The sequence below is a fragment of the Hemitrygon akajei genome, chromosome 4, assembly GCF_048418815.1.
Source record: "Hemitrygon akajei chromosome 4, sHemAka1.3, whole genome shotgun sequence".
In the NCBI taxonomy this organism is placed as follows: Eukaryota; Metazoa; Chordata; class Chondrichthyes; order Myliobatiformes; family Dasyatidae; genus Hemitrygon; species Hemitrygon akajei.
The window spans coordinates 46,038,137-46,066,025 of NC_133127.1; the positions used below are offsets into that span (position 1 = coordinate 46,038,137).

Below are 27,889 nucleotides of genomic sequence, written 5' to 3' on the forward strand. Positions count from 1 at the left end.
ATCCGGTCCGACTGTGCTTTGATTCCCCCACATTCGCTGTGCATGTTCAGGTAACTAATCGGAGGCCCTGGTGCTGATAAAATAATAATATTCCTCTGACTCCTTTATCACAGCCCCTCGACAAACTGTTTGAAGTGTTGATAATTAGTCACTAGCCTGTCAGCACTGTATACTAACTAAGCTTTGTTCGATTCTTTAGATTTGGAGTCCTGGGGATAGGATAAATTCAGACTCCGCACCTTTGGATATGGGCTGTTAATGTAGAATAGAGAAAGACAGAGAAATTAAAAGCTCTTCCATTAATTTTATACTAAAGAATGGTTGCCCCTTGCTGTAATCAGAATCTGTTTCTAAAGCTCCTGTTACTCTGCCCTCATGTGTTCCATGACACTGCTGATGCTGTACTTCTAATTTTCGTGCTGGCGAAATGTTGAAGTTGTTAATATTTAGGTTATTTTTAAGTGTTTCAATATTTTAAGTGCATTTTAATTCCATTCTCCCTCCAGATTGTTGCAAAAATGAAGAAAGTGGGCATTGACGATGAGTGCTTGTATCTGGAGATTTCTAACTATATGGAAGACAGAATTTTTCCTCTGCACACATCCATTGTTTTATTTCTCATGTCCTATTGTGACACTACATCTTTAAAAGTTTTCCTTGTGCCAAATAAGAACGTTGCTGATCGTACCTTATGGATGAAAAAGGTTCCGGCCAATATTCCTGTGACTATCATTTCAGAGCAGGAACTCCCTCATGTGGTGCAAAGTTGTCGTTTACCAGCTCTGGTGGAAAAGAATGGGAATTTTTGTCGAGCAGGTCTTGCTGTGGTGTTGAGATATATTATTCACAAAACTTGTGAAGCTGACTGCAATCGCAAGGATATCTCCGAGCTACTTGGTTTTAAAAAGACATGTTTAAAGGCCTGTGCTGAGGTGAGTATTTAGGAACAGATCAAGGCTTAACTGATCTGTAGTTTAACTTTGTAATATTTGTTACTTGTGGCTTAGTTGGTGGTACCCTTGCCCCAGAATATTGAGGGTTCAAATTCCAGTGCAGGATTAATAACAAAAGCTAGGCTTGTGTTTCAGTGAGGTATTGAGGGAATGTTTCAATGTTAAATCAAATCCTTTTGGTCCCCTCTTCAAAAGGGCATAAAAGATCCCAACTTTCAAAATAAATTTATTGTCATCATACGCTATTCTGTGATTCATTTTCTTACACATATTCACAGTAAGTACAAAGAAACACAAGAGAAACAATGAAAAATTGTTCACAAACAAAGATGGACAAACAACCGATATGTAAAAGACAACAAATTGTGCAAATACAAAAAAGAAAATGAAAGAAATTAACAAATAAATAAATAAAAATATTGAGAATATGAGTTGTACAATTCTTGAAAGTAAGTTCATAGGTTGTGGAATGATTTCAGTGTTGAGGTGAGTAAAGTTATCCACTTAGGTTCAGGAGCCTGATAGTCAAGGGGTAGTAATTGTTCCTGAACCTGATGGTGTAGGACTTAATGCTCTTGTACTTCCCTCTTGATGGCATCAGTGAGAAGAGAGCATGGCCTGGATGGCATGGGTCCTTGTTGATGGATGGTGCTTTCCTGTGGCAGCACTCCTTGTACATGTGCTCAGTGGTGGGGAGGGCTTTGCCTGTGATGGAATGAGCTGTATCCACCAGCTTTTATAGGCCTTACCATTCTTGGGCATTGGTGTTTCCGTACCAGGCTGTGATGCAACCAGTCAGTATACTCTCCACTGTGCATCTATAGATGCTTGTCAGAGGTTTAGATGACATGCCAAATCTTTGTAAACTTCTAAACAAGTAGAGGCACTACCATGCCTTCTTTGTAATGGCACTTACGTGCTGAATCCAGGACAGATCCTCTGAAGTGGTAACGCTGAAGAATTTAAAGTTACTGACCCTCTCCACCTCTGATCCCCTGATGAGGACTCACTTACAGACTTCCTCCTGTAGTCGATATTCAGTTCTTTGGTTTTGCTGATGTTGAGTGAGAGGTGGTTGTCGTGACACCATTCAGACAGATTCTCAGTCTCCCTCCTATATGCTGATTTGTCACCACCTTTAATTTGGCCAATGACAGTTGTGTATTCAGCAAACTGGAGTCGTACTTAGCCTCACAAATTATATTTATAAAGTGAGAGCAGGAGGCTAATATATGAGATGTTGCTGCCAATACAAACTGACTGGGGTCTGCATGTGAGGAAGTCGAGGATCCAGCTGCAGAAGGACGCACTGAGGCCTAGATCTTGGAGTTTACTTTTTTGCTTTGAGGGTACTATAGTGTTGAATGCGAAACTGTAGTCAATGAAGAGCATCTTCACTGTCCAGATGTTCCAGGATCAAATGTTCCACGACATTTTGTTATGGAAGAGGAGGTAGTCCTGGAGTTTTGGTCAGTATTAATGCCTCTGTTCTTATTTCTCATGCATATTAAGGAATCTTTGTCAATAATAGTTGAGGGAATTTGGTGAATGCAAATTGGCTGTTGTGTTTACAATAGGTCGCACTTCACAAGAACTTCATTATCTATAAAGCAGTTTAAGATGTTCTGAAAGTCATTAAAACAGTTTATAAATGCATATATTTCTTTTATATTAATCTATGTGGTAAAGATATCAAGAGATATCTTGATCAGTCATGAAAATGTCTAATTACTAGTGCGGCCACACCCATTTGAATTTCATATTTCAGCATTCCATGTAAAAGGTGGTTCCCAATTTCACTTTTAAATGTCCAACTTCCTATGCCAATTGTTCACCTGAAGAAATTGTTTCTCTGTATCTATGCTATTCAGTTAGGGAATACCCTGTGGTAGAATATTTAATTTCCCAAAGCATATCAATCTTGACAGACTCCTGATGTGTACCAGTCTTCCAAAATGTGTGAATGAAAGCCTCACAAGAGTTTTAGAACTAGGGAAATGACTCAGTTATTTAGAAAGTAAAATAATTCCCTTTAAATTATTGGGGAAAAATTATTGCCTAGGAGAGAGGCGAAGAGAGAAGTCCAGGGTGATTTATGTTAGAGTTGAAAGAAAATTGTTTGCATTTAAGAATTTAGAGCATAAGAAATAGAAGCTATATAATGTAATTTGGCTTTAAACTTAGTGTTGAAAGCCAGGAAAAGTTTGGTTCATTGCTTAAATTACTAGTTAGGGCAAAGCTAGAGTTCTGGTCATCACACTGCATGAAGAATATGATAGTATGAAGGATTCATGAGGATGTGAACAGAGTTGGAGAATTTTAGTTATGTATAGGTTTTGCAGAATTTGATTTTTCTTTCTTAACGATTTTGTTAGGTAAAATCAATAATTGATTTTAGAGATTCATATTATTTTTAACTGATTTCAATTTTCAGGATTGACCAGAATTAGTAATATGGAGATGGACAATGTATCAATTAATGCATGACATTAAAAGCTTTAAGTAGGCACTTGTGAAGTATTAAAATATGCATACAACAATAATATAGATTTATAGCATTGTGCTCATTTGATAGCTGCAAAACATTCTTGACAATGTTGAGCTTTCATACCATTTGAATGAAATTTCATTCCTTTTGCAATCTGAAAGAAACATTTTGAATAATCTGTGTTGTTGACATCAATCAGTAGTTACCAATTAAAAGAAAATCATGTTATGGTATAGTTATAGATCAGGAGAGATTGTATAGGCTAGTTTCTGTCTTTGGACCAAAAACAGTTGAGTGCTGATTTAATTGAGATACATAAAAGGTCAGGAAGGACTGTTTCCTTTCACAGAGCAGGTCAGTAACATGGAATTTTAGATAATTGAGGGGAGTTAAAAAAACATTTGCAATCAGTAGAATATATGTGGTGTTAAATTTATTGCCTGAAAAATGTAAAAGGCTGAAACTCTACAGATTGAAAGCTGGATGTAGTAATTATGCAAGCAGTTTATGGTCAATTTCAGTCCCATGAATTTCTGTGATATGTAGTGTGCAATATCTTCTACACCAGATAAAGTAGCCACTGAGTGTACGTTTGTGGTCTTCTACTGCTGTAGCCCATCCACTTCAAGGTACGACATTGGCATTCAGACTTGTTCTTTTGCGCACCACTGTTGCAGCACGTGGTAATTTGAGTTACTATCGCTTTCTGTCAGCTTGAACCAGTCTGGCATTTCTCCTCTGTCCTCCCTCATTAGCAAGGCATTTTCACCCATGGATCTGTTGCTCACTGGGTTTTTTTTTTGCTTTTCGCACCATTCTTGGCAAACTCTAGTGTCTGTTGTGTGCGAAAACCCTGGGTGATCTGCAGTTTCTGAGCTACTCAAATCACTATATTTGGCACCAACAATCATTCAATGGTCAAAGTCACTTAGATCACACTTCTTCCCCGTTACGATGTTAGAAGAGTCTGAAGAGCAGCTGAACCTTTTGAGCATGTCTGTATGCTTTTTTGCATTGAGTTGCTACCGTATGATTAGCTTGAATAGATATTTGCATTAACAAGCAGGTGTACACGTGTACCTAATAAAGTGACCACTGAGTGTCATTTATGATGGAAATGGTTGACAAAAAATGGCTCTTATCATGTTGGCAGAGGCTAATTACATAGAAAATGCAGCACAGAAGCATTTAAAAGTTCCACTGATCCACACGTTTAAGCTCTACGTGAGCTTTTTTCCATTCCATTTCATATAATCCCTTTAGAAAATACTGTGAACAATATACGGAAATATAGCATTGGATATTTGTGCCTTCACTGCTAATAACAATGTTCGGTCACGTCTTTTAATGAAAGTCAGAGAGATAAGCAGTATGTTAAGATTTGTCTGTTCTGTTAAGGTGAAGAGCATGTATAAAAGTTGCTGGTGGGCAATGTAAAGGGAAATTTTGAGTTGATGTAAATTGTATTTTTTTAACAATACCAATTTGCATTTTTGTAGTGTCTTTGTAGTAACGAACCATTTCTAAGTATTTCAATGGAACATTATGAAACTTTTAATAGTGAGATACATAAAAAGAGGTTAGGATCTTGGACAGAGTGGTAGATTTAAGTGAGACCCAGAGACAATAGATGCTAGAATTGATGCAGGATTTTGATCTGAAATGTGATAGTTCCTTTCACCCCTACAAATGATGCTCAACCCATTGAATTCCTCTAATAGATTACTGTTAGACACGTGAGGCTGGAAATGCTGGTAGTCTGGAACAACTCACAAAGATACTGGAGGAAATGGACAGTGACATTTCAGGATGAGCCCCTTCTTTGTTTATTGGGGCAGATTTTATGAAGTGCCTTCATGAAGAGTCTGAGTTAGAGAGGTTAATAGAGGGAACTCCAGAGCTCAGGGACCAAACTATAGAAGGAAACCAGGAATGTATTTTAGGCAAGAACCCAAAGAATGATCTTGGAGGCTTTTAATTCTGGTGGAGGTTACAAATATGAATAAGGCACAAAATTATTGGGAATTTAATAGGATGGCACCTTCTGACTGAAACATCTTAAACTCTGTACATACTGTAAACTACTTTTAAAGTGCAGTGATTGTTTATCTAGGTGAGTGCAGTTGTCAGTCTTTCTAAAAAGGTTCCACAGTCATTGCTGAACAAATGGCTGGTTACAGTTTTTGAACTGTGCTAAAGCAGGCTATGCAGGGTTAGCTTTCTGTAAATTTGGCATACAGGCTGTTTACACATTACAGAATACAACTGCATATCCCTAGGATCCTCTACATGTAATAAATCAGATGTAGAAAGAACAGCAGATCTAAAATCATACATTTTACTATCTACAATGTCCCAAATTTACACTCAAATTTTCGTAGTGTTTTTAAGAAAAATATTAGCAATCAGTTATTCTCTAAGCGGCAGTGTAAAAAAAGTTTAACATAATTTGAGAAGAATGTGATCTTTTTGGATGTTAATCTTTTGTTCCTTATAATTGGGCATCGGCTTAAGCTGACATCATTTGATAATTTTAGATCTTAAGCTATTAATTTCTATTCTGAATACTAAAAATTTCTTTTTTATTAACTTTAATTCTATTTATAAATGGATTTTAAAGGACAGCATAAAATCTATTTTACACTTGGAAAGAATCTCAATCCTTACTGGAAGCAATCCAGTGCAAAATAGCCTCCAAAAAAAACTGAAGAACTATTTATTTTTCCCATGCAGTATTTCGATTCCATATTTGGTGTTTCCCAGTGTAAAAATGCTTCTTGTGCCATTGTTTCAGTCATAAGATCTTTGAAAGTATGTTTGAACTTTGTCTGTCTTAGTACTGATTTATTAAAGAATGCTGGTGGATTATTACAGATACGAGCAGTTAAATATTTTTTCTTTAATCCACTTTCTGAAGAATTGCACATGGGCAGTGGACCAAGTTTAATCTTCAGACCAAGCAGTTTTGAGGATAAGGATATGTAAATCAGTACAATTTATTTGATTTCTGTTTTAAAGTCTTATATTTCATTCTTTATATTCTGCTTCTACTATCAGTACAGTATTTACAGTGGAAGCTCTCTGTGTTAAATTGTCACCCATCTCTGCTAGTGGTGCTCCTAATGTGCTACTACTAACAATTGGATAAAGAAACAGACAAGTTTATATTTGGCTTTTTATGATGACTAGTGAAGTACTTTTGAAGTGAAATTAATTCTTTCAAAAGTAATCACAGGATCCTTTAATGGAATCCTTTCATGGAATTAAAAAAATTGGTGTTTCAACTAAAAGTGGGCATCTTTGATAATGGAGATCTTCCTCAGCGCTGCATTGCAGCTGCTGTCTTGGAATTTAAAATGGAGAATGTTGTCAAGAATTGAAGATTTCATACTATTGTGTGCAGATTGTATTTTCAAGTCTTTACATTTATGTTTAGGTTTTAACACCCAATTATTTTGTATATTGAGTGCATGTATCTTTTTGGAGTTATACAATGCTAACATTAAAGTTTCCTGGCATGTTTGCTGGGAAAGGTTTGAGTTTAATAGCTGAAGCATGTTTTCCTCAGTTTTTGATAGTGTGATTGCAGAAGAGGCATTGTTCCCTTCAGTCGCAGGTGAACAAAGGGAGTTAATTGTTGGGACTTTATGTATGACTGTTTATGACTACACCATTTTGCAAGTTGCTGACAGATTCTAATACAAAGGTGAAGGGAAAATTTGTTCAAGCTTTGTGTTCTCAGGCTACAAAGGAGTAACTTCTCACCGACGACATACCCAGTTCTGCCAATGTTGCCTATATAACAAGACTATTAAATATTTACACAGGTGACACACTTCTGTTCGGCGATTCCACTGCAACTTCGCAGAGCTGCTATTATAATTAAAAATATTTTACAAAAACTTGCTACTACCAAGCACAAAAAATCTGGGCTGCTGCTCAAGTCCCATTCTGAGAGAGTTCTGTACTGTTTTTGTTGAACTCGACTGATGTGATCTTGAACCAAACTTATGTCTCACATGTTGGGTGGAGTTAAAAGTCTCTGTATCACTCTTTTGAAGAAGTGCAAAAGAATTAAACACGAGGAAATCTGCAGATGCTGGAAATTCAAACACCACACAAAATGCTGGTGGAACACAGCAGGTCAGGCAGCATTTATAAGGAGAAGCACTGTCGACGTTTCGGGCTGAGACCCTGTGTTGCAAAATAATTACCTGTGTTTTGACCAATATCTGTCACTCTGTGAGCCTCACTAAAATATTTGGTTATTATCAGGTTGATGTTTGTGGGATCTGGGTGTGAGCAAATTAGCTGCCTCATTTTCTATGTTACAACAGTGACTATACTTCAACAAAGGTATATGAGTGCATGAAAGTAACTAGGCAAAGAAATCATAGACACCAGATGCTGCAGATGCTGGATGAAGTGTCTCAGCCTGAAGCATCGACTTTTTATTACCATTCATTGATGCTGCCTGACCTGCTGAGCTCCTCCAGCACATTGTGTTTATTAGGCACAGAAATGTTTTCCTTTTCAAATCCCTTCTGATGTCTGCCCAGTGGAGTTACTGGCAAAAAGCATTTTTAAATGTGTGCTTTGTGTATTAAATGTTGTCGTTGAAATTTACCACGAATCACCAAACGTGGGGGAAGAATGCATATGTTTAGCATGGGGATTGAACTACGTGCAACCACTAACTCAGATTCATCTGAAGATTACATTTGGTATGGCACATAGATGTAAAAATAATGAAATAGCATGTTAAAAGCATCTCAATTCCCATCACTGGGATGCTGTGCTGTAATCATCTCTTAGTTGACAAATAACGCAAGCATTTGACTGGAATAATGTGTATGTGCTTTCGTTTGGCAGGTGAGCCAATGGACCAAGTTGTGTGAAATTAGTATTCCACTCGCTGTGGAGAGTTTCCTTGGGAATAGCCATTGCCATCAAAACATTCCACCTGAGATAGTACACTTGGAGCAGAAACTTGGGGAACCTGTCCGCGTTCACAATGATGATAAGATTCGTAGGCAGAAACTGCAAGAGTGGACCAAGAACAAAAATAAAGAATCTTTCATAAAGGGATTTGATAGAGGAGCTGGCTGCTGTGATGAAGGAGTAGACATAACGAAAAATTTAATTGAGGAAAACTTGGATACTGAGAAGGCAAGTCTCGAGCTGAGAACTGCACTTTCTAAACTTACAGTGGAGCAGATACCAGCTGTGACCAGCAGGGAGCAGTCCTGTATTAGAAAAGTGAAAAGCACCGATCTTCCGCCTCTGGAACATGTGTTTGCTGAAGGGCTTTACTTCACTCTCACAGACATAGTCCTGTTTCCTTGTCTTCACTACTTTTTTGTAAGTTTCTCGTTATTTGGTTTGTTATCTGCTTTATTATGTTGTGAACATGATCTTTTCAGTTTGAAAGTAGTTCTCATTGGGTCATGTTATATTGTCTGTATTGACATCTACAGCCTTTATCTAAAATTACTTTAATAGAATTGGAGCACTAGTGCAAACTGGTTTAACATTTAAAAAGAAATGATTTGCCTCGAACAACGTCAACTGTTTTTATTTGCACAGGTACTGCTTGGCTTGTTGAGTTCCTCCAGCTGTTTGATTCCAATTCCTGCAGTCTCTTGTGTGTCTGCATCAAACTATAATTCTTTATATAAAGCAGATTTTTTTTGAAAAATGCTTCACAACACTTTATGGAAAAGCTTGAAGTTTAACACTAAAGTGGATTTTTTGGATTTATAGAATTAAAATAGAAATTCAGGCAGCAGATACAGAAAGAGAAGCAGAATTATCATTTAGGATCCAAGTCCCTTTGTTGGAATGGCGCTGATTAAGAGATTTGTACCTGAGATGGTAAATCCATTTCTCCCACAGGTGCTGCCTGACCTGTTGAGTGTTTCTAGTATTTTCTGTTTTTATTTCAGATTATTAGCATCTGCAGTCTTTTTAAGACTTTCATATTAATGATTTTGCTGTTGCATTCTGTTTTGTTTTTATAGAGCCGGTAGTATTCCATTTAGACCATTAAATTTCACATTCTAATCTGTTAGTTTTCTTACCCGAATAAATGCCATGTGAATTATCTAACTTTTAAGATTGATGACAAACTACCTAGAAGACAAATATGATCCCTTGCATCTTGTATGAGCTTGGAACATTCCAAAAACCAATTTATTATTTTCGTAAAATAGACAATATTCTATAGTAGGAGGTATGGAATAGCAAGGTGGCCAGAGAAGTAAATAATGATTGTTGGATCATCTGTTACAGAAATGATGGATAGGTAACTTCCCTTTCCCCCCAATGAAGAAGTGGGACTTTTTATGACTGTTTATGAAGGCAGATAGTCCCTTGGTTTAAACCTCAGTGGAAAGGTTACATCTTCAATGTTTGTTTCTGCAGTTGCACTTAAGCATGGCGTTACCAATCGAACTGCAGTAAATCCAGAATTCTGTAAATTGCTTGCTGGGAGAAAAATTGGAAAGTGAGTTTCACAGTTGAGCTCAATCCTATCTTCCCCAGTCATGGTTTGGAAATTGGGGACTGGCTGTTTAGAACACATTGGTCCTTGCTCAGCTTGAAGTTCAAACCTGGGATATCTTACTTTAGGTGTTGTTTGATCTTCTGTTGAACGTCTTTCAAACTTGTTGTAAAATTGATGGAAGAACAGTGTTAATAGCCCTTCAGAATGTTTGTTTACAACTGATCATTCATTGAAAATAAGGCTCATTCATGAAATTTACTTTCCTCCAACCATGGAAAATTGAATTGAATTGAATTTCGATTTATTGTCATTTAGAAACCACAACTGCAATGCAGTTAAAAAATGAAACAACGTTCCTCCAGAATGATATCACAAAAGCACACGACAGAACAGACTACACCAGAAAATCCACATAATGTTTGACAATCCCCAGTTTCAGAGTCCGGAGCGGCTGCTGCATATTTAATATCGCGCTACCATCTTAGTGCTTTCCCCGGAACCCACCAGACAAAACAAGACTACCCAGACACACCAAGTCAGGAGACCAACTCTACCATCCAACAAACCAAAAACTAAAGCCACAAGACCTACACAAAACCACATAGTTACACATAGTTATAGTTAACATATAGTTACAACAGTGCAAACAGTACCATAATTGATTAAAAAAACAGACCATGGGCATAGTAAAAATAGTCCAAAGATGTTAAAAGACTCTAAGTTCGAAAGAAACCACCACACAGTTTCCACAAGTCCTCAGGGTCCTGATAGACTCGTCATCCACGCAGGCGGCAGAAGGGAATACCCCAGCTATGGACTTCCTTGGCGCCGCCAGACTCAGCCTCGCAGACGCAGTACACAATGAAAGCACCGCCGGATCCAGCCTCACAGATGCAGCACACAGTGAAAGCGCCTTGACCGCAGCGGACTCGGAGTCCGTCGAATCTTCAAGCCTCCAACCATCCCCTCCGGCACAGCCTCTCCAAGCACCACCCTCTGCCGAGTGCACTACAGTGCCCCCGCCACCGGCCACCGGCAACGTGACCCCGAGGACTGGGGCCCTGTTCTTCTCAGCAGAGACCCGGACCTCACACCATCAACAGCAACGAAGAAGGTCTTCCTGGAGATTTTCCGATGTTTCTCCGTGCTCCCATGTCTGTTTTTCATCAGATTAGGATTGTGCACGGCACCCCGCTTGACAAATAACAGATATCAACTCTGGAGAGGCCGCTGCAAATTGCATCGTGCCGCCATCTTGAAGCAATGCACAGAAAATACAAAAATGCACAAAAAGCAGTAAGGTAACAGCTTGCTTTAACTTGTGGGACTTTTGTAGCACCTGTCATGGAGTTGTCAGATAAAATGGTAGAGAATCACGTCTACAGAACCCTACTGACTGAAATCTAAATGTACTTCAAATATTGGCTATATTAGGTTATATATCTTCTCTTTTCATACTCAACACTGACATTAAAAACAAATAGATAGAGTTATGAATCCACGCTCCCCTTTTTGCACACTTCCCCCCACCATGGAGAAATTGTTCTCCCTAGTTGAAGAGTAGAGAAAACATTTTTCAAATGCTGTGAGGATGTTGAGCAAATTTTTGTTAAACAATGATCTCAGACTGTCAGAGCACTGTGTGGGAACTTGTAATACTTTCTCAACTTTCTGTTATTTTTAACCAGCATTTAAAGTTTAGAGGCAAAAATTAATAAATGTTTTTGCTGTGTGTTTTTGTTGTTTGGTGAATTGGGAGTTCATTTACTTCTGCAAAGCTTTTTTTAGTAGTATTTTGACCTTCTGGAAAAGATTTCCTCCTCTCATCATGCTGACCTTTTTGAGAAGATTGATTCCCTTAAATGTCAGAGTTGTAATCTATGATTTCTGGTAATAATCATATTTGTTAAACTCCTTGTTTAATTTTAGACGTGGGAGCAAGTTTAGAACCACAGAAAACATGCTGACATCAATCAAGAATGTTCTATTCCCAAAGTTCAAAGTACATTTTTTATCAAAGTATGTGTGCAGTATACAACTCTGAGATTCATCTTCTCCAGGCAGCCGCGAAAACAAAGAAAACCATGGATCCCGTTCAAAGAAAAACATCAAACCCCCCCATGCAAAAAAAAACCTAATAGCACAAACAGCACCCACCCCATGCGCAAAACAGCGCCAAGAAAAACTGAGCGAAAACATAGAAAACACAAAATCGAAAGAGTGCAATTGAACTACAATCCACAAACTGTTGACCCGGAACTTTAGTAGCATCTGCTGACAGCACTGAGGAGAGAGAAACCATTTGAAAGCAGGGACATTCCTTTAGGAGCAGCGGGCACGAGGGAGAGAGAGAGAGTACTGCACGCAGACATCCTCCTTTGGCAGCAGTGAATGAGAGGCTGGTAGATGGCTTTGAACACTTGCTCACTTTCCACACTCACTTCGATGTTTTCAGTCTTCCTTGATGCTTTAATTGGCGAGATCATCAAGAAATGGAGTTAATCATGGGCTCATGCCCCATCTCTGAGCTTCTTGACCTCAAACTGCTCAGCTCCTGATACCTTCTTGGAGAGAGAGCTAAGTGCCAGATCACTGAATCAGCCTAAAAATACACCTTCAAACTGTAGATCACAGGCTCCAGTACCAGAACTACATTTAAAAGAAAAAGAAGACGTAAAAGAAGTGAAAGAAACAATTTTGTGGACTACCTGGAAGATGTTGCCTGAGGTAGCATTGTTTGCTGGTGGTATCTTGCTTTCTGAGTAAATTCTTCACACTTTATGATGCTGAACTCATCAAAAGCAGAGCTCCATTAGGGGTTCCCAACTTGGGTTCCACAGACTCCTCAGTTATTGGTGGGGGTCCACGGCATTAAAAAGGTTGGGAACCCATGATTTAGAGTATTCTATCTAGTGCGCAACGTTTTATGGAAAATATGGAGGCTTTAGAGAGGGTACAGAAGAAAATTATCAAAATTATTTCAGGAATGAGGGATTTTATTAATGCAGCTAGATTGGAGAAAATATTGATTGATCTTCTTTGAACAGAAGTGGATCTGAGGAAATCCGATTGTGATAGACCATAGAGAGGCCGGTACTGGCTCACTGCTGACCCCTGATCACTAGCCCTCGATCCCTTGCAGTTTACCTACCAGGAGCATATTGGAGTCAATGATCCTGTCGTCTACCTGCTGAACAGAGCCTACTCCCATTTGTATAAGCAGGGCAGCACTGTAAGGATTATATTTTTTGATTTCTCGAATGCCTTCAATACCATATAGCCCTCATGCTGGGGGAAACGCTCTATTCAATGCAGGTTGGCACTTCCATTGTGTCCTGGATAATGGACTACCTGAATGGCAGACCACAGTTTGTGAGGTTTCAAAGCTGTTTGTCAGATATGGCTATAAGTGGCACTAAGGCTCCACAGGGAACTGTGTTGGTTCCCTTTCTGTTTACTCTGTATACCTCAGACTAGCTGTAGCACTGAGTCATGTCACCTGCAGAACTCCTCTGATGACTCAGCAATTGTTGGATGTGTAAAGGTAGGACAAGAGGATGAATATAGGCCCTGGTGGAGGACTTTGTCAAATGGTGCAAGCTGAATCCATCTGCAGCTCAACATCAGTCAGTCAACGGAGATGGTGATGGACTTTAGGAAGACCAAGCCTGCACTGCTCCCTTTTACTATTGATAGTGAGGATGTGGATGTGGTGAGGACCTACAAGTACCTGGACAACAAGAGTGGAGCACCAATACAGAGGCTGTGTGTAAGAAGGGCCAGAGTCGCCTCCACTTCCTGAGGAGACTGAGGTCCTTTGGAGTATGCAGGCCTCTCCTTCACATATTCTACCAATCTGTAGTTGCCAGTGTAATCTTCTGTGGTGGTGTGCTGGGGCAATGGTGTCAACATGGGTGATGCCAGCAGGCTCAATAAAATGGTTAGAAACGGTGCCTCTGTTGTAGGAGTCTAACTGGCATATCGGCCCGGCTATGGTAGAACAATAGGCCCTCCGGAAAATCGTGGAAATTCTGGACAGTGTTTCTCACCCTCTGCATGCCACCTTGGCTGAACAGAGGAGCACTTTCAGTAATAGATTAAGACAATTATACTGCTTCAAAGAGTGCTATATGAGGTAATTCTTACCCTTGGCCACTAGGATCTACAATGAGTCAACTTACAGCCGAGGAGGTAATGTCTCCCTCCTGTTGGGCTGTTATTAACCTCAGTTTACCAGAGCTCTGTTTAAGCTCTGTTTAGTTCTATTTACCACACCCTGCTATTGCAGACACACTGCGCAATACTACAATCACTTCTTATCTGGACGGTGTGAATGTGCACCCATATTACTGTATAATATTGTAAAACTTCAAGATGGTGGCGCGACGCAGTTTGCAGCAGCCTCTCCGGAGTTGAAATCTGTTATTTGTCAAGCAGGGTGCTGTGCACAATCCTAATCTGATGAAAAACGGACGTGGGAGCACGGAGGAACATCTGGAAATCTCCAGGAAGGCCTTCTTCGTTGCTGTTGATGTTGTGAGGTCCGGGTCTCTGCTGAGAAGAACAGGCCCCCAGTCCTCAGGGTCGCGTTGCCGGTGGCTGGTGGCGGAGGTGTCGTAGTAGAGGAGGGTGCTCGGAGAGCTGTGCCGGAGGGAATGGTTGGAGGCTCGGAGGTTCAACGGACTTGGAGTCCGCTGTGGTCGGGGCGCTTTCACTGTGTGCTGCGTATGCGAAGCTGAATCCAGCAGCACCATGGAAGTCCATAGTGGGGGTAATCCCTTCTGACAGCTGCATGGGATGACGAGTCTATCAGGACCCTGAGGACTTGTGGAAACTGTGTGGTGGTTTCTTTCGAACTTATAGTCTTTTAACATCTTTGGACTATTTTTATTGTGCCCATGGTCTGTTTTTTAATCAATTATGGTATCGTCTGCACTGTTGTAACTATATGTTAACTATAACTATGTGTAACTATGTGGTTTCGTGTAGGTCTTGTGGCTTTAGTTTTTGGTTTGTTGAGTGGTAGAGTTGGTCTACTGACTTGGTGTGTCTAGGTAGTCTTGTTTTGTCTGGTGGGTTTGGAGCTCCTTTCCGGCGAACGCGCTAAGATGGTAGCGTGATAGTAATACACAGCAGCCTGTCCGGACTCTGGATTTGTGGATTGCCAAACGTTATGTGGATTTTCTGGCGTATCTGTTTTTTCGTGTGCTTTTGTGATATCATTCTGGAGGAACGTTGTCTCATTTTTTTACCGCATTGCATTTGTGGTTTCTAAATGACAATAAACCGAAATTCAATTCAATTCAATTCAATTCAATTCAATATTACAGTAATTCTTGCTCTACCATCTTATCAGTGTGAACTTGTAAATCTTGTACATTTTATTTTTAAGGTAACTTTTTTTTGTTTTTTCTTACTTCTAATATTTGTGTATCTGTGCACTCGTAATGCTACCGGGACAAAGTAATTTCCTTTGGGCTCAATAAAGTTTCTATCTATTTATGGCATGATGGATTGAATCAGTGCAGAAAGAAACCATTTGACAAAGGGATAGAGAATTAGAAGGCCTAAAATAAAGGTGATGGGCAAAATAACCAGAAGTGTTGTGAGGGAAAAATTCTATTAGGAGAGATAAGGGTGTGGAATATACAGCTAGGAGGAGTAATGGAGGTGGATTCAAATATAGCATTTCGGTAAAGGTGTGGCTAAGTATCTGAAAAAGTGAATGTGCAGGACATTGGGGAAAATGTAAAAAAAGTAGAAAATCAAGTGGTCGTTTGACATACTCTGTTGAATTAAGAAGAATGAGAGGGGATCTCATGGCATATAAATTTCTTGGTTTATTTAGCATCTCTTATCTCCTGATTTCCTTAACAGCAAAAAATCTATTGTTGTCTGATTTGAATATACTCAGCAATTGAGCCTCCAAGGCCCTCTTGGGTACAGAATTCCAAACTTTCAGTACCCTGTGGGTGAAGAAATTTCTTTTCATCTCAGTCCTGATTGGACTAACTAATTTAAAAAATCTGCCTCTTAGTGACACCACATACAGGGATCTGAATCTACACTGGCAAGCCTGTTAAGAATTTTGTTCATTTCAATGAGTTCGCCTCTTACTCTTGTAAACTTTAGAGAGTAATCTGCTTAATTGCAACAGGGGCACTGAAGAGCAGATTGGGAGGCAGATTTTGGAAAGGTGCTAACATAACTGGGTTGTTGTCATGGGCGACTTCAACTTCCCAGATATTGATTGCCACCATTCTTAGTTCAGAAGATTTAGATGGGGTGGAATTTGTTAGGTGTGTCCAGGAAGGATTCCTGGACCTGATCAACTACACTACAGGGTTCTGAAAGAGGTATCTGAAGATATTGTGGAGGCATTAGTAATAATTTTTCATGAATATCTGGATTCTGGAATGGTTTAAAAAGTTCAAAGTAAATTTATTATCAAAGTACCTATATGTTACCACATACAATCCGGAAAATCATTTTCTTGTGAGTATATTCAATAAGTCTATAGAATGATAACCATAACAGAATTAAAGAAAGGCCACCCAACTTGGATGTTCAACTAGAGTGTAGAAGACAACATGCTATGCAAATACAAAAAGAAATAACTAATAATAACAATAAATAAATAATTAGGCAATAAATATTAAGAATGAGTTGAAGAGTCCTTGAAAGTGAGCACATTGGTTGTGGAAACATTTTAATGATGGGGCAAGTGAAGTTGAGTGAAGTTATCCCCTTTGGTTCAAGAGCTTGATGGTTGAGGGGTAGTAACTGTTCCTGAACCTGGTGGTGTGAGTCCAGAGGCTCCTGTATCATCTTCGGATGGCAGCAGACCTGGGTATCGGATCTCCCTGATGATGGATGTTGCTCTCTGGAGGACTGGAAAATTGCAAATGAAACTCCACTCTTTAAGAAGAGAGGGAGGCAGAAGAAAGGAAATTATAGGCCTGTTAGCCCAACTTCAGTGGTTGGGGCGATGTAGGAGTCCATTATTAAGGATGATGTATCAGGGTACTTGGAGGCACATGATAATATAGGCCAAAGTCAGCATGGTTTCCTTAAGGGAAAATCTTGCCTGACTAATCTCTCGGCATTCTTTGAGAAAATAACAGACAGGATAGACCGAGGAGAGTCAGTGGATGCGGATTACTTGGATTTTCAGAAGGCATTTGACAAGCTGATACACATGAGGCTGCCTAACAAGATAAAAGCCCATAGTATTACAGAATGGATACTAGCATGGATAGGAGATTGGCTGACTGGCAGGAAGCAAAGGGTGTGAGTAAAGGGGTCTTTTCTGGTTGTCTGCTTGTGACTAGTAGTGTTCCACAGGGGTCAATATTGGGACTGTTTCTTTTCATGTTATATGTCAACGATTTGGATGATGGAATTGATGACTTTGTGGACAAATTTGCAGATGATGCGAAGTTAGGTGGAGGGGCAGGTAGTGTTGAGGAACCAGGGAGTCTGCAGAAGGATGGTGATTTTTGCATCCTCAGTTGTCATAGGAGTAGTATCAGAAGATTGGAGCATTGGAAGTGTTATTCTTTTGTTCAAGAAAGGTAATAGGAATAATCCAGGGAATTATAGACCAGTGAGTCTCGTGTCTTCGGTGAGCAAACTATTGGAAAGGATTCTTGGAGACGGGATTTACAAGTATTTAGAGAAGAATAGTCTGGTTAGGCATAGTCAGCATAGATTTGTGAGGGGGAGATCATGCTTCAGGGACCTGATTGATTTATTTTAGGAAAAGACAAAGCAAATTGATGAAGGTACAGCAGTGGATGTGGTGTAAATTAAATTTAGTAAGGTGTTCAGCAGGTTCCCCATGGTAGGATCATTCAAAATGTCAGGAGACATGAAAGCCAGGGAATCTTGGCTGTGTTCAGAATTAGCTTGTCTACAGAAGGCAGAGGTTGGTAGATGGAATGTATTCTGCTTAGAGGTTTGTGACCCTTGGTGTTCTGCAGGGATTTGATCTGGGACCCCTGGCCTTTGTGATTCTTATTAATGACTTGGATGAGGAAAAGAAAGGGTGGGTTAGTAAGTTTGCAGATGACATGAGGGTTGCTGGTGCTGTGGACAGTGAAGAAGGTTGTCATCGGTTACAATAGGATGTTGTAGGATGCAGAGCTGGGCTGAGAGGTGGCAAATAGTGTTCAATGAGAAAAGTGTGAACTGATACACTTTGGAAGATTGATGTTGAAGACAGACTGCAAGGTTAATGGCAAGATTCTTAGCAGTGTGGAAGAACAGAGGGATTTTGAGGCCCACGTACATAGAGTCCTCAAAGTTGCCACGCAAGTTGGTAGGTTGGTTAAGAAGGCGTATGCTATGTTGGCTTCCGTTAGCCGGAGGATTGAGTTCAATAGCTGCGGGGTAATCTTGCAGCACTATAAAACTCTGGTTAAACCAGACTTGGAATATTGTGTTTTGTTCTGGTCACCTCATTATAGGAAAGATGTGGAAGCCGTAGAGAGGGTGCTGAGGAGATTTACCAATATATAGCCTGGATTAGAGAGCATGTCTTATGAGGAAGGGATAGGTGAGTTAAGGCTTTTCTCTTTGGAGCAAAGGAGGATGAGAGGTGGCGTCATAGAGGTATATAAGGTGATAATAGGCAATTAATAGTGTGGACAGCTAGTGACTTTTTACCAGGGTGGAAATGGCTAATACAAGGGGGCATAATTTTAAAGTGAATGGAGGAAAGTTTTAGGAGAAATGTCAGAGGTAGGTTTTTTTTTTACACAAAGTGGTGGGTGCGTGGAATAAGCTGCCAGGGGTGGCAGAATATATTAGGGACATAGAAGAGACTATTAGATAGGCATATAGATGAAAGGAAAATGGGTGATTATGTGTCTGCAAAGGGTTGATATTGGAGCAGGTTAAAAGGTCAAGGCAATATTGTTGGCCAAAGAGCCTGTATTGTGCTGTTCTGATCTATGTTCTATATTCTGCGTTCTTAACCTCTCCTCGAGTGCCAAACTCACCCTGACAGGAAACACACTGCACTCTCTTTAGTATATCCTTCCATAGTTGGAGAGATTAAATGCATACACAATGATCTCACTAAGACCACATGTAATTGAAGCAAGGTGTCTGGTGGTACATGTATTTTTCTGCTATAAACCTTTTACCTACCTACCTTTTTGAATATCAGCCTTTGTGAGGATGTCCATGTCTTTCTGCACACCTTTCAATCTCTCACCACCTATAAAGGAATTTGTTTTACCAATGTGGATGACTTTACATTTTTCCAGATTATTCTTCATTTGCTGTATCGTCATCCATTCATAATTCAGTTCTTCCTGAAGACTCTATATCTTCCTCAGAGCTGAAACTGCCACCAAGTTGTGTATCATCAGCAAATGTGCATGTGTTACACATGATCTCTTCATCCATAACACTGAGATGAGAGGATGGGGTATTTGGATTGGTTGGATTGCTGCACAGAGACCAATGCATTTTTGCTGAGGGGACTTTGAATCTTTAAGTTTGGAGATTAGTACACATTGCATGTCCAGTGGGGTTACCTTGTTTTTGCTAAGAGAATGCATTCTGAGCTTGCACAGAATCCAAAAAAAAGGCAATAGTAAAGTCCGTTAGGATGGGGGGGGGTTAGTGTTTAGAATGTTTCTTGTAATGTGAACCCCTGCACAGTGCACATTCCAAATAGGTGCTTCTCGCCAAAAGTATGTTTATGAATCTCTTCCTTTGAAGCTCTTTGCTGGAATTGATTGCAAAAGGTTCCGTCTTTAAATTAGGAGCCATTAGGAGGTAGTGATCATAATATGATAAGTTTTTATCTGCAATTTGAGAAGGATAAGGGCAGCTCGGAGGTGTCAGTGTTGCAGTTGAACAAAAGAGACTATGGAGCCATGAGGGAGGAGCTGGCCAAAGTTAACTGGACAGATATCCTAGCAGAAAAGACAGTGGAACAGCAATGGCAGGTATTCTTGGGAATAATGCACAAGGTGCAAAATCAGATCATCCCCCGGAGAAGGAAGGATTCAAAGGGGGGAAAGGGGCCACAGTGGTTGACAAAGGAAGTCAGAGATTGCATAGCATTAAAAAAAAGGAAGTATGACAGAGCTAAGGTGAGTGGGAGGACAGATGATTGGGAAATTTTTAAGGAACAACAGAACTTAACTAAAAAGGCAATACGGGGAGAAAAAATGAGGTACGAATGCAAGCTAGCCAGGAATATAAAGGAAGATAGTAAAAGCTTTTTTAGGTATGTGAAGAGAAAGAAAATAGTTAAGAACAATGTTGGGCCCTTGAAGAATGAGTTGGGTGAAATTGTTATGGGAAACAGAGAAATGGCAGAAGAATTTAATAAGTACTTTAGATCTGTCTTCACTAAGGAAGACACAAGCAATCTCCCAGATGTTTGGATGGGCCAAGGGCATAGCGTAACAGAGGAAATGAAACAGATCGACATTAGGAAGGAAACGGTGATGAGTAGACTGATGGGACTGAAGACTGACAAATCCCCAGGTCCAGATGGTCTGCATCCTAGGGTACTAAAGGAGGTGGCCCTGGAAATTGCGGATGCATTGGTAATCATTTTCCAATTTTCCTTAGATTCAGGATCAGTTCCTGAGGATTAGAGAATGGCTAATGTTATCCCACTTTTTAAGAAAGGAGGGGGGGGAGAAAACAGAGAACTATCGACCTGTCAGTCTAACATCAGTAGTGGGGAAGATGCTAGAGTTCATTATTAAAGATGAAACAGTGGCATATCTAGATAGCAGTGATAGAATTGGGCCGAGCCAGCATGGATTTACCAAGATTGCTTGACTAATCTATTGGAGTTTTTCGAGGATGTAACCAGGAAGTTAGACAAGGGAGATCCAGTGGATGTAGTGTACCTCGATTTTCAGAAGGCATTTGATAAGGTCCCATATAGGAGATTGGTGGGTAAAATCAAAGCTCATGGCATTGGGGGGAAGACATTGACATGGATAGAAAACTGGTTGGCAGATAGAAAGCAAAGGGTAGCGGTGAATGGGTGTTTCTCGGAATGGCAGGTGGTGACTAGTGGGGTGCCACAGGGCTCGGTATTGGGACCACAGCTGTTTACGATTTACGTCCACAATTTAGATGAAGGCATTGAGAATAACATCAGCAAATTTGCTGATGATACTAAGCTGGGTGGCAGTGTGACATGTGATGAGGATGTTAGGAGAATTCAGGGTGACTTGGATAGGCTGGGTGAGTGGGCAGATACTTGGCAGATGACGTTTAATGTGAATAAGTGTGAGGTTATCCACTTTGGGAGTAAGAACAGGAAGGCAGATTATTATCTGAACGGTGTAAAGTTAGGTAAGGGAGAAATACAAAGAGATCTAGGAGTCCTTGTTCATCAGTCACTGAAGATGAATGAGCAAGTGCAGCAGGCAGTGAAGAAGGCTAATGGAATGTTGGCCTTTCTTACAAAGGGAATTGAGTACAAGAGCAAGGAAATCCTCTTGCATTTGTACAGGGCCCTGGTGAGACCACACCTGGAGTATTGTGTACAGTTTTGGTCTCCAGGCTTAAGGAAGGACATCCTGGCTGTAGAGGAAGTGCAGTGTAGATTCACAAGGTTAATTCCTGGGATGTCAGGACTGTCTTACGCAGAGAGGTTAGAGAGACTGGGCTTGTACACGTTGGAATTAAGGAGATTGAGAGGGGATCTGATTACAACATATGATTATTAAGGGTTTGGACAAGATAGAGGCAGGAAATATGTTCCAGATGCTGGGAGAGTCCAGTACCAGAGGGCATGGTTTGAGAATAAGGGGTAGGTCATTTAGGACAGAGTTAAGGAAGAACTTCTTCTCCCAGAGAGTTGTGGGGGTCTGGAATGCACTGCCTCGGAAAGTAGTGGAGGCTAATTCTCTGGATGCTTTCAAGAAGGAGCTAAATAGGTATCTTATGGATGGGGGAATCAAGGGATATGGGGACAAGGCAGGAACTGGGTATTGATAGTAGATGATCAGCCATGATCTCAAAATGGCAGTGCAGGCTCGAAGGGCCGAATGCTCTACTTCTGCACCAATTGTCTATTGTCTGTAAATCTATCATGTATGCCAAGTCTATTTTTTAACAATTTGCAGTTTAGCAGCATATTGTTGTGGGTATGTGGCATCTGACTTCTCAATAATCTGAAGCATATGATTTATTAGGAGCTCAACAAAATAAATTGATCCTCCATATTTTCATGTAAAGTCAGCTCATTGGAGCACAGTGATGGCATTGCTCCCAACAACCCCCCCCCCCCCATTCTTTTAGCCTTTTTACAACTTTTATGGAATCCAGACTAGCTAAGTATTTGATAATGGAATGCATGAGACTCTTAAGCATCCTGCGGATATCTTTTTTTTTCCACAGATAACAGTGCAGTAAGATAATGTAAAGGGAAAGGTAAACCTTTTAAGCAAAAGCAATTTGGAACAAAATGAAAAGGTTATCACTTCCTTCAAAGGTTTTGGTGAAACAGTAAATGTTGAGTAGAAAAGATATAGATATGGTCCCTGGTTGTAGGGAGAAGAGTTGGGGAGAAGCTGCAGCTGTCATAGAAACAAGCACTGGAAAATAAAAAAGAATGTGTAGACTAATTGATGATCCATCCAGGGAAATTTACTCTGTGATTAGGGGCCTGTTGTACTACACCTGCTATGGATTGGATCTATCTCTGTTCAGTGCTTTAGAAACTGAATATATGATGCCTGAAGATTTTAATCCGCTGACGGCATTGCATCTTTCTGCTGTCCTAAATTTATTCCATTAACACTTATGTCATAAGCCATAGAAGGTTGATGGTGAGTTTTCTTATAGTCACCATGCAACTAGTGACAAAGGCTCAGTTGCATTAATGAACAAATTTGCCATTAACTATTCTGCTAATGATATAAAAATGAAGTTATTTTATAACTTTAAATTGTCCTTTCAGAATTTCTAATGAATGAGTGTCCTTCCTGAGACCACCGTTCGTTCTTTAGTTATGAGTACCTGGTGGATAAATATTAGGAGTATTTTATACTGAGCAGATCATACACAATATGGTACTTCTGAATGTTTAGCTGATACCTCAGTTAACATTAGTTTCACAACCAGCACATTCAAGGGCAGATTATATACTGCAATCGTTTGTAGTTATTTGTGGAACTCTGCTGAGTGTAAATTGACCTGCAGTTTTGCTTAACTTAGTGATGGCATTTCATTGCCATGTGTTGTGTGAGGAAGCACAAGATCTTGCATTTGGACTGCTCTTGTCATAACCTCAATATATCCCAAAACAATTTATACCCTAATGCATATTTTTAAAATGAAATCACTGTTATAATATTGATATGCCGCTGCCAATTTGATAATATACTTTGGTTCCAGAATTTTAGGCTTGAAGCAGATATCCAATTAGCAGAACTACTCCCTTGGAAACAGCTGAGGATGTGGAAGGCACAAAACGAAATCCCTTACTGCTGCAGAACTACAAAATGCTGGAACAACTCAGCAGGTCAGGCAGCATCTGTGCAAATGAATAAGCAGTCGACATATTGTGCCGAGACCCTTCTTCAGGACAGGAAATAAGGGGGAAGATGTCGGAATAAAAAGGTGTGAGGAGGGGAAGGAGGATAACTGGAATGTGATAGGTGACTGCATTGGGTGCACTGGACACAAAAGATGACTCCAGCAGATTTTAGGTGAAGTGTTGCCTCATCTGAAATAAGGTGAGGGAAGATTTGATTGGGCAGGTGTAGCACTTTGGTCAGTTGCAGGGATAAGTGCCAGGAGGGAGATTAGTGGGAAGAGATGAATGGACGAGGGAATTACAGAGGGAGCGATCCCTGTGGAAAACAGTGAGGGGGAGGAAGGAAAAGATATGATCAGTACTAGAATCCCTTTGGAGATGGCGAAAGTTGCAGAGAATGATGTGTTGGATGTGGAAACTCATGGGGTGGTAGATAAGGACAAGATGAACTCTATCACTATTAAGGCAGCAGGAAGATGGGGTGAGCATGGATATTTGGGAAATGGAGGAGATGTGGGTGACAGCAACATCAATAGTGAAGGAAGGTCCACAGCAGTCTTTGAAGAAAGCAGACATCTCTAATGTCCTAGAAAGAAAAGCTGTAATCTGGGAACAGATGTGGAAGAGATGAAGAAAACTGAAAATAGTATTTTTACAGGAGACGGTGGGAGCAGTTATAGTCAAGATAACAGTGGGAATTGGTAGGTTTATAAAAGATGTTGGTTGACAGTTTGTCTCCAGAGATGGAGACAGAGCGATAGAGAAAGAGGAGGGAGGTTTCAGAAATGGACTGAGTGAATTTAAGACAGGGTGGAAGTTAGGGGCATAGTTGATGAAATTGACAAGCTCAGCATGGGTGCATGAAGCAGCACCAAGGCAGTTGCCAATGTAGTGCTGGAAGAGTTGGGGAGCACTACCAGGAAGGCTTGGAACTTCCATGGTTCCAAACCATGTGCTGATTTTGCACCTTTGAGATTGGTTTAAGCCTGTGCCACTGTGGGCTTATGGATTCAATACTAGGTGCAGAACTAACAGTGACACATGCAGTTATTGAACACGGTTTATTTTGACAATGTGAATCTGAGAGCAGTAAAAGTTTTGGCATGGTTATATTTTGCAGTCAAATCTCATTATTGCACAGACCAGGATATGGAATATGTATCAGTTTGTCATTGACAGTTGAGCATTTATCATGACACTGTGAGCTTCTGGTCAAGTCCTGAGGAAGGGTCTTGGTCTGAAACATAAACTATTTATTATACGCTACCTGACCTGCTAAGTTCCTCTAGCATTTTGTGTGTGTTTCTTGATGAATGTCTTGTATGATCTCTGCTTAGCCCATGTTGTGTCTGTGGGCAGATTTTGTTACCTACTTTGTGTTTAACAAGCATTTCACTTTTGATCAAAGAGGGAGTGAGTTAAAATTAGGCTCTGTGGTAAAGTTTTAGGGTCAAGTAATACAGGACCTTTTTTCTTGGTTTTGGGTTTCACACACTTTAGCAGATGCATACCTTACTGTGTAAATCCAGAGGTATTAGAGCTAGGAACTGACTGTTTCTGTGATTGTGAAAGGATTGTTCACAGCACAGCTCTTGAGGAGAGCACGTCTCCAGTTTAGTACTATCAATATTCAGATCTGTGAGAGTCCCTTACAATGTCATACTGCTACGTGAGAAGACATCTTTGATTTATGTACAAAGTCACATTATCTTCTTCTGAATTTTTCCTGATCAGGATTCTCTTGGGGACCGTCAAGAACAGATGCTGAAAGCTTTGCCTTTGCTCTCCCGTTGGTACCGACGTGTACAGGAAGTATCTGGAGTGAAGAAAGCTGCTGTCAGTTGTGGAATTCATTTTCTCAACCTTCCTGCAACTTTGCCTTCTTCCAGCATGCTGATTCCAAGCTCCAATGATCGTAAGGACAAGAATACTGAAACCACAGACCCCCATTTCCGAGGTGGCCCAAGACCCACCATGAACAAGCTTGAAGTAACTCAATATTTTTATGGTTTTTGGGATGTCCTAGCTGCCATATTTTACATTGTAGGCATAAACAAAAGCTTAAGAATATTTATTACTCTGTAAACCTGTTTTGCATTTAAAATAATTTTGTAACGATCAGTTAGTTGAACAACTGAGCCCCTGATAGTTGCCAGTGATATTGGCTGACATTCATATAGATTCCATAGGGAATACTGGAAGGATTTGAGATGTAAAACATCAATGATGTATGTCAGCTGTAAATTTAAATGTATGATGAGAATTTAATGTTTTCAAGTTGCAGAACACTGTTGTATATAAACATAGGTTATGGAAGGTGTGGATATAATTCTGGAGAGTAGGCACCATTGTAGAAACATCTAGCTGTTATGATGAAACTTGAGGGCATGGAGTATCGACAATAATCCCAAGTTAGATCAAGGCTTCAGTATTCAATAGGACAGCATCACATCTACATAGAAGTGTGAAGGATTTCAAAATGAGGATTAGAATTTTGAGATTAACAATAATTTGGATAACAGATTTATATTTTGTATGCATATAAACTTGATACTTGGCTAGCATCCATTTAATATTTGTAAGATGCCCTCAAATAGTTTAATCTACAGATCTTAAAATCATATTCTAGATATTATTATTCAATACCATATCTCCATTAGGAAAATTAAGGTGTTATTAAATGGAGGTTATAATTTTTTTGTGTGAAAGTGGACAAGTCACTGGGTCAGATGAATTCTGAGAAGCTATTGTTTGAAGGTGAGAAAGTTGATAAAGGTCATTCATTCATTGAGCTGATAGAGGTGTGAAGTAGTATTTCAGTGCCTATGGAAGAGTGGTAGATGTATAAGTGGGCATGCAGTAGATGCAGTAACTGGATGCAGTAGACAACCCCAACAGATTTGCCGGTGAAGTGTTGCTGTCTGTAGCTGAGAAAGATCAGGAAAGTAAAGCTGAATAACAGTGGTGGTGGTGGTGGTGGCGGGGGCAACGAGGGGGTGGGAGGAGGAGGGGGAAACTCCTGCTCATGATTACATCTTCCAAGTGTTGTTTCTGTTTCCCACTGTGATGTACTGTTTAGAAATCATAGAAAATGTATGATTCCAGTGGAAGACCATTTGACCCATCATGCCTTTGCCCAGTCATATACCCAGTCTTATCCCATTCCTCAACACTATATATATTATATTTGAGTATGATATAGAGTATTATTGAGTATTATTGGAAGTACACATCCAATAATTTTTGAAATGTAAGATGTGTTCCTCTCTATTATCTTTCAGGTAGTAAGTTCTGAACCTCAATTATCCTTTGGATGATTTATTTTTCCTCAACTCCCCTCTCAATCCTTCCACCAGTTTTGTTCTCTGCACCCTGTTTTTAACTCCAATGCTTAGGGAAAAAGATCCTTCCTCTTCTCTGCGGGGCTGTCATAAGTTTACATACCTCAGTTAAATCCCCGTTATCACCTGTGTTCAAAAGAAAATTACCATAGTTTATCCAATCTTTAAATTTAGAAGCTGAGAGTGGAAGTTCTGGTACAAGGCACAGGTATTGTGTTTGTTTGTAAGACCAACTCGTTACTTTGACAGCTGCTGTTAGAATCAAGTGTCTCCAGTCTTACTCCATTCACAGGTTACTTTAGTTTTAAATTTAATTTAATTTTAAATAATGCTAGAGTGTAGAGAAGCCTACTTCCTAACTGTTAAGACCGGCTGTTTATTGTACCAGCTCAAAAATCCTTTTCTGGTGACTGGATGGAAGAAGGTGAATCATTAATACTTCTATTAGAAAGTATTGGTGAGAGAACAACTAAAAGAGAATGTTGTTGGATGAAAATGATAGGAAATTCATTCTGGAGATCATTTTCCCATGGCATGGATATTAAAATTGTTATGTTTGAAATGAATTGGTAAATAGTAAAGTTGTTTTTGGAGTCTCACAGAGACCCCCAACTTTGGAATAAATACTTTTCCATGGCAAGTGGAGAATGCACATTTAAATTCTTAACTCTTCTTCTGATGGTTTGTGGTAAATTTGCTTCTCCATTGTTACTTTCTCTGAAAAGATAATACTCTGATTCGGGATGCTATGGGTTTAAGTCTCCTTGCAGGGCTTTCAATCCCATCAAACTACCAGGGTAGTACTGAGAGATTGCTGCCTTGTCAGTCTTTTTAGTTCAGATTCTTAGTCTGAGGTTTATCCAGTAGATATAAAAGATCCCATTTTACTATTTTAAGAAAATATATATATGAATTCCCTTGCGAGTTGACCACTGCTTATTCCTGAACTATCTAAAAGAAGCTAAATCATTTTTTAAATTGCTGTTTGAGGTGCATTCCTTTACAGTAACTACATGACAAAAAGTATTCTGTTGGCTCTGATACACCTTAGGGTTCATGGATCCCAAGAGACAC

At 39.8% G+C, this 27,889-nt stretch overlaps 1 protein-coding gene across 5 annotated transcripts in view; it reads left to right on the forward strand.

The window, feature by feature from the left end:
* The first annotated feature begins 17 nt into the window (after positions 1-17).
* The window catches only part of gstcd (glutathione S-transferase, C-terminal domain containing), a 230,140-nt gene continuing 202,268 nt past the window's right edge, over positions 18-27,889 (forward strand). For 4 of the 5 annotated variants that reach the window (XR_012098605.1, XR_012098606.1, XM_073042489.1 and 1 more), the window contains exons 1-4: positions 18-50; positions 507-932; positions 8,314-8,802; positions 25,209-25,463. Coding sequence is in view for 3 of the 5 variants with exons in the window: in XM_073042489.1 (XP_072898590.1) it covers positions 519-932; positions 8,314-8,802; positions 25,209-25,463 (1,158 nt within the window). In the remaining 2 variants the exon portion in view is untranslated. The remainder of the gene's footprint in view (positions 51-506; positions 933-8,313; positions 8,803-25,208; positions 25,464-27,889) is intronic. The other variant, XM_073042492.1, reaches the window with a different exon arrangement.